This window comes from Lactuca serriola, chromosome 6 (genome assembly GCF_051521515.1).
Source record: "Lactuca serriola cultivar US96UC23 chromosome 6, Lser_US96UC23_V15, whole genome shotgun sequence".
Taxonomy (NCBI): domain Eukaryota; kingdom Viridiplantae; phylum Streptophyta; class Magnoliopsida; order Asterales; family Asteraceae; genus Lactuca; species Lactuca serriola.
In genome coordinates, this window is record NC_136413.1 from 24,447,125 (window position 1) to 24,455,292 (window position 8,168).

The 8,168-nt window shown below is 39.9% G+C and overlaps 1 protein-coding gene across 1 annotated transcript; it reads left to right on the forward strand.

Annotated features, from left to right (window-relative positions):
- Window positions 1–5,413: 5,413 nt before the first annotated feature.
- On the forward strand, window positions 5,414–6,988 carry LOC145059582 (DELLA protein RGL2-like). Its single transcript, XM_079007413.1, has one exon. It carries the CDS (start codon window positions 5,414–5,416, stop codon window positions 6,986–6,988), a length of 1,575 nt encoding a protein of 524 aa, XP_078863539.1.
- The last annotated feature ends 1,180 nt before the right edge of the window (window positions 6,989–8,168 follow it).

Below are 8,168 nucleotides of genomic sequence, written 5' to 3' on the forward strand. Positions count from 1 at the left end.
AACTGTACAATTAGCCTATATAAGGCATACATATCTTTAAATATATATGAATCATTAGCATCAATTGCAAGTCTTTATATGGTATCAGAGCCCTAAAGCTCCTCTGAGCCGAATCGATCCCCAAATTCTCAATCGATTCTCAAAATCCTTCTTTCCTGTTCGCTTTCACCATGTCTTCATCTTCAGTCATTGAAGTCACCGCTCAAACTCACTTCCCTATTAAACTTACAACAACCAATTTTCCTGTTTGGCGTAAACAGGTCATGGCAACTCTAATTGGCCTTGGACTTGACAATTTCATCGATGGGTCACAAGAAACCCCATCTAAAGTTCTACCCAGAGATGCTACCAAACCTAATCCAGAGTATCAACCCTGGTACAGGCAAGACCAAATTCTACTTGGTGCTTTACTCGAAAGTTGTTCAGATACAATCCAACCTATCATCTCTTCTGCAGAAACCTCTCGCTAGGCCTTCAAACGGCTGAGTGACAGCTACGCAAGCATCTCTCGCTCATGGATTATTTCCCTTAAATCAAGACTCGTAAATAACCCAAGAGGCTCTAGGACCGTTGCTAATTTTCTCAATGAGATGAAAACAATTGTAGATGAATTAGCCCTTGCTCAAAGCCCAGTGGATGAAGAAGACTTAATAGTTCACATTCTGGGCCAACTTGGTGAAGACTATATCCACATATCTGCTGCTTTAAAAATCCGAGACATCACAATCACTTTCCCTGATTTGTTCGACAAGCTTGTCAATCATGAGAGAACCTTAAAAGTCAATTCATCCTCAATGAATATAGCCACAGTCAACAACACCCAAAAACTTCAGAACCGCAACTCATCTAAGCTGAACTCAGACAATCGCTCATTCAACAGATTCAACAACACCAACTCTGGATCTCGCTTCTCAGGAAACCGACCTCAATCTGCACCCACTGGCAATACCTTCTCCAATCGTAGCAATAGAAATTCTGCTAACTGTCAATACTGTAACATCCCAGGTCACGATACCAAGGATTGTAGGAAACTAGCAAGGTTTCTTAGGGAAAACAACATCCTCATCTCAGCCTCATCTCCAATAGTCAACACCACTGCTGCTGGATCGACTTCACCAACACCTCCATGGATGTTTGACAGCGGGGCCTCTCATCATGTGGCAACCAATCCTGTGTCTTTTCACACCCTATCGGAATATGGAGGACCCGATGAAATTGTGCTAGGAAATGGTACAAGTCTTCCAATCTCTCATATTGGTCAAACATCTCTCCCTGTTCATACTCGTTCTCTAAACTTAAACAATGTTCTCTTTGTTCCAAAATTACGTACCAATCTTGTTTCAGTAGCCAAACTCTGCAAACTAACCGTGTGTCTGTTGAATTCTTTCCATATCATTTTGTTGTCAAGGATCTACGCACGGGGGCGTGTCTAATGCGGGGGGTGAACGTCAATGACATCTACTATGCTGCAATCAGATCTCTTCGGTAGCTTCCTCAAATAAACACTCTCACAACTTCTCATGACTCACTTCATTCATGGCATCACAAGTTGGGTCATCCATCAATCAAAGTCTTTAAGCATCTTCTACAAAGCTTAAAATTAGAATCCAATAAACTGTCTACTACCTTTTTTCATTGTGATGCATGTTCCATTAATAAAAGTCATAAACTACCATTTGGTAGTAATTCATTTTCTGTTTCCAAACCACTTGAACTTGTGTACTCTGATGTCTGGGGTCATGTCCAAAAGTCAAATGATGGTTATACCTATTATGTCATTTTGTTGATTTTTACACAAAGTACACATGGTTATATCCCATGAAACGGAAATCTGATATCTCTGAATTGTTTCCTCAGTTCAAAACCTTGGCTGAAAAATATCATAAAACCTCTCTTGTCTCTCTTTTCACAGATAACGGTGGTGAATATGTAGCTCTCACCTGATATCTTCAAGAACAGGGCATTTCTCACTTTACAACTCCACCTCACACACCTGAACAAAACGGAGTTGCAGAGAGGCGACATCACCATATTGTTGAGACTGGTTTATCTCTCCTCCATCATGCACATCTACCTCTTTCCTTCTGGTCTCATGCATTCCAAACTGCTGTCTACTTAATAAATCGACTGCCCACCTCCATACTCAACAACATATCTCCCTACCAAAAACTATACAATTCCGTACCCACCTATACCAAACTAAAACCCTTTGGTTGTATGTGCTTTCCATGGCTCCGCCCTTATGCCACCACTAAACTTGACCCTCGCTCCACCAAGTGCATCTTCCTCGTTTACTCTCCATCAAAATCATCTTACAAATGCTATGATCCATGCTCTCATAAACTTTATCACTCCCGTCATGTGGAATTTGTTGAACACACTTTCCCTTTTGACACTCCTTCTACTGTAGCTGTCACACTCCCCATATCTGATGAATTTATCGGATCAGCACCCGCCACCACCTACACACCCACTACTACCCGACTATTACAAACCACTCTACCCATTCCCACTCCATTCTCCATATCCACCACACCAACTAACTCGCTTGAAAATTCAGCACCATCCTCTCCTCAATCACCAGAAGCCTCAACCTCTTCACCTACACCTGATTCGCCATTATCCTCACCTCCATTCACACCGGCAGCCCAATTCACCCCCTCTCCACCACAAACTCCACCACCAGCCCCTTACCATCTCATCGAAATCGCAAACGCAACATCAAATATTACAACCCTAACTTCATTAACACCACTACACTTCACCCAATTCCCAATACACTTAAACCTACCACCCACACCCAAGCTCAGAAATATCCACAATGGCGCCAAGCTATGGAGGCAGAGTTCAATGCCTTTATCCATAACCAAACATGGGAGCTAGTTCCTCCGACATCTCATCATCCTATTGGCTGCAAATGGGTCTTTAGAATCAAGCACAAACTTGATGGGTCAATTGATAAATACAAAGCCCACTTAGTAGCAAAAGGCTTTCATCAACAATATGGGAAGGATTATTTTGACACCTTTAGTCCCGTTACCAAACATGTTACCATTCGCACAATACTCTCCATTTCCCTTTCCAATGATTGGCCGCTCCGTCAACTCGACATAAACAATGCCTTTCTTCAAGGAACACTCCATGAAGAAGTGTTCATGACTCAACCACCTGGTTACACTCACCCACAATTTCCTAACCACGTCTTCAAACTCAAAAAGTCCATCTATGGTCTCAAACAGGTTCCTAGAGCCTGGTACACCGAGTTAGCCTCCTTTCTTCTTCAATGTGGATTTCGAAAATCCTTGGCTGACGCCTCCATGTTCATCTACAATTCCAACAACATCATATGTTACTTCCTGGTGTACGTAGATGATATTGTTCTCACCGGAAACACCCCTAAGTTCCTGTCTCAGTTTTTCTTAGCCCTAAGTGCCAAATTTTTTCTAAAAGATCTTGGTCAACTTCATCATTTTCTTGGTGTTGAGGTGATCCCTACCTCTTCTGGCTTATTCCTCTCTCAACATCGTCACATTCAAGATATTCTCGCTTAATTCCATATGGATGGTGCAAAAGACGTCACTACCCCTCTTAGCACCTCTGATTCTCTTACTCTCCTTGACTCCACTCCTACAATTGATGCTACTCCTTATCGACAACTTGTAGGCTCCCTTCAATATTTAGCCTTCACTCGCCCGGACATATCCTATGCCATAAACAAATTGTCCGAGTTTATGCATGCGCCTTGCCAATCTCATTGGCAAGCCCTCAAACGGCTTCTATGGTACCTCAAAGGTACCATTCACTATGGGTTATTCCTCAATCGCCATTCTCCTATCACACTCACAACCTTCTCCGATTCCGACTGGGGTGGTGCTAATGATGCAGGTAGGTCAACTACAACTTATATACTATATCTTGGATCCAATATTGTCTCCCGGAAATCTACAAGACAAAAGTCGGTCTCGCGCTCCTCTACTGAAGCGGAATACAAAGCTCTAGCCAATGCATCAACAGAACTTAGTTGGTTAAAGAATTTACTGGTTGAACTTGGAATTATCATTAAAAACATTCCTACTCTGTTTTGTGATAACACAGGTGCGACATATGTGTGTGCTAATCCAGTCTACCATTCACGGATGAAACATGTGGCACTTGACTACCACTTTGTTCGGGAACAAGTTTCTGCTGGCCTCCTTCACGTTCATCATGTCCACTCCCAAGATCAATTGGCTGATATGCTCACCAAGCCTCTATCACGTGCTCCTTTCCTCCGCAACAGGTCCAAGATTGGTGTCTCGGATGGATCCTCCATCTTGCGGGGGCGTATTAAGGATAATGGACTATCCGATCCATTAAACACACACAAATAGATAGATTAAATCAAGCTGTAAATACTTAGTCAAAAGTATAGTCAAATACCTAGTTTAGCTGCTATTCACTCTCCTGTATATAAGGATGACTCAACTGTACAATTAGCCTATATAAGGCATACATATCTTTAAATATATATGAATCATTAGCATCAATTGCAAGTCTTTATAGTTATGTTATCTTTTTCGTGTCTTGTCGTGTTTGTCGTTTTTTAATCGATTCGTTTTCATGTTAGTTAAAAAAAACACGACATCGTGTCGTGTCGTGTTCATGTTACATAAAACCTTGTCGTGTCGTGTCGTTTCAGACAAAGACAAAAACACGACACAATGACTCCATTTGTCACCCCTAATCCAAAGACATATATGATGAAGGAATCCTATCTCATTCCCATATTGCTGGTGGAAAGAAAGATGAGAGTCAAATTGATTTTATAAAAATGCAACTGTGTAAACTAGAGGAAGGCATCTTGTTTAAGTTACAAATTTTATCAAACCTAACATATTTGGTTTACAGTTTAGGTTTGCTTAAACTAAATTTTTGTAATAAAAGTTTATTTTGGGTAGATTTTGTTGTAGTATGATTGACTTTTTCATGTTTTTCGGGGAAAATAAATTGAAAAAAATTGGTGCCTAGACAGCCCTGGATTAAACAATATGCTGCACCCAAAAATTGTTTAGTTAAATGTGGATTTTATAGGATGCATCCCTGTCGCTGAATTTTCCTGCCTATCTATTATATGCGTCTATTGTTGTAGTTTTCTGTTTGGGGGGGGGGGGGGGGGGGGGGTATATACCTCCTTTGAATAAGTCAAAGAAAACATTGAATATCTTAGATTAATATGGTGTTAAGCAACAACATTGAACACATCGACAACGATAACATCAATGCCCCCCATCAAGAAAATGACAGTTGTACGTTCTTTCCTCTTCTATCTGTGTACTTGTTTTTTGCACATCCTTAAGACTGGAGGAATAACCCTCTGATTTCTCTCCTTTTACAAAAGAGCTCTCACTCAAAAAACATTTAGAAATTAAACAAGATGTCCCCCTTCAATCAGCATAACAAGGAAGACGGGAGTTTCGGAAAGCTGCCTCAGTTATGGGAGGAAGATGATTCAGGAAATAAATCTAAGGCTACTCGTTGGCTTTTGTTTTCAACACAATACCAACAAGTAGAGCAAGAACCACAAAAAGATCTCCATAATTTGGATTCCTTGTTTCTTGACACCTCACCTCCATTTCGATATCAGATGCACGAACTCGCTGATATTGAATCTCAATATTCCGAGCTTATTAAACCACACACAAGTCATGATGCAGTGCGCCATGAAGTGAGAGGCCCCAAGCTATCAACTGATGCAGTCATTCGATTGGGTGGAGAAAGATTCATACAATCTTGTTCATCGTCTGTAAACGATATCTCGATGCCTACCCATCCTTATGGGGGTTCCTTCTCTGGGTTTACTGATCAGGAAGTTAAAGATATTGAACTCATTGAAAATCTTTTGCTTTCCGCAGAGAAGGTCACCCATCAACAGTTTGAACGATCAAGTAAGCTTCTGGACTGGTGCGATTTGTTATCATCTAGTTCAGGAAACCCAATTCAGAGATTAGCTCACTATTTCTCAAAAGCTTTACGAGAGAAGATGGCTAATGAATCCGGGATAATTTCATCCCATGGCTCTGGAAAGAAAGATGTAGCCGAAATGGAAGGGAGAATGATGACCCCAAATCCAACTACACTCTCTGTTTATCAGAAGTTACCTTTTCTTCAGGCTGGTCAATTTCCTGGAGTGCAGGCTTTGGTTGATGCTGTAGCGGGGGCAACGAAAGTGCATATTATTGATCTATCGATCAAACAAGGCGTACAGCATACGATTCTAATGCAAGCCATTGCATCTCAACCCAACTTAATCATCGAAAGTCTCAAAATAACTGCTGTTGGGACTATGTTCAAGGAGAAACTTGAGCAGACAGGAGATCGGTTGAGGAGTTTTGCTGAATCTATAAGCATGTGTTTGACTTTTAATGTGGCAATGGTGGAAGATATGCTTGATTTCAAAGAAGATCTCTTTGAGTTGGATCCAGACGAAGCTTTGGCTGTTTACTCATCGCATGCATTGTGGGGAATGATTGGGCAGCAGGATCGACTAGAATGCCTGATGAACGTTATAAAAAATATAAACCCTCGTGTTATGGTGGTATCTGAAGTTGCAGCAAATCTTAACTCACCTAATTTTGTGAATCGTTTTATTGAAGCTCTTTTCTTCTATGGGGCGTTCTTTGACTCTTTAGAAGACTGTCTGGATCGAGAAGATGAAAATCGTGCTATCACTGAATCTATGTACTTTGGTAATGCAATATGGAGCATTGTGGCAGCAGAAGGAGAAGACCGAGTGGTTCGGCATGTAAATATTGATGTCTGGAGAAAATTTTTCGCAAGGTTTGGGATGCAAGAAACAGAACTGAGTATGTCTTCTTTATATCAAGCAAACCTAATGGCAGAAAAACTTCCTTCCGGAAGTTCTTGCACCTTTGATATGGACGAAAAGTGCCTCATTATTGGTTGGAAAGGAACACCGATCCACTCTCTTTCTGCTTGGAAGTTTTCATGAAAGGTATCTTGGAGAACATATGTTCAATCTTGTAAACATATAGAAAGCTCTGTGAAACTCGTGCTATTTTAGTACAGGCCCTTTTAATTAGTACATGTTTATTGTTCAAATTTATTCCCTGGTGACATGAGAATAACCATGTCGTGTATGTTTTCAAGGACCTATTAATATGTTCTTTGACTGTGAACTTTTTAATTAATCACGTGTCATCTCTGATAATTTAGGAGAAATTATATTTCAATATGTTTCTAATGACACATACATACACACATACAAGCATATGCACGCACACAAATACACACATATACATACAAACACGCACACAACATACACATACCCATATACTACACATTCTAAGATACTTGTCTTAAAAACAAGGCCAAGGTTCCTGGCCATTGAATCTAATTTAGATGGTATAAGTTGTGTAGATGGTAATAAGATTACACCAATCAGAACAAATGTCTTAAATGTTCGACTATTAAAATTATTATATACTACTTTGGGAGCACATATGACACACAAATCAAACTCACAACTCACTATAACTAACACACTCCCACATGTGCCACCACTCGCACACATACAACTCTCCCAAAATTCTCTTATCTGAATAAAGAACAAGTTCTGTCTCAAAACCCCATCTGTCATTAATATGTTTCTAATCTGTCACTAATCTGCGGAAAATTGTCGCGGATTCGTCAGTATATGTTGCTAATCCGTCGCAAATTCATCGATGTCCGTCGGTAATGTGTCACTAATATTTCACAATCCGTTGCTAATCCAAAAATTTAGGCCAATTTTTACTCTTCGCACATGCCTTGAAAATTAGTGAACCAATTTACAGATCCCGACTCTACCATCACAACACACCACCACACACACACACTCTCTCTCTCTCTCTCTCTATATATATATATATATATATATATATATATATATAAATAAAAGGTTAGGATTAAATGTGAAACTCAAGAGTATAGTATAAGTGTATAACTTAACGTGGGCCGTTAGATTAAAAAAATCTGATGGCTATAAATTAATGGCAAATTAATTAATTTTTTACATACTTTTTAAAAAATTGTGTGATAAAATCTTGCAGAATGGTAGTTATGTCATTCTGTAGAAATTTAAATTAGGAATGGTCGATTAATATGTGTACGCTTCTACTTTTTTTTTTTTT

What these genes read in the sequence shown, in the direction of transcription:
- LOC145059582 (XM_079007413.1), top strand. Translation starts at nt 5,414, where the DNA reads ATGTCCCCCTTCAATCAGCATAACAAGGAAGACGGGAGTTTCGGAAAG.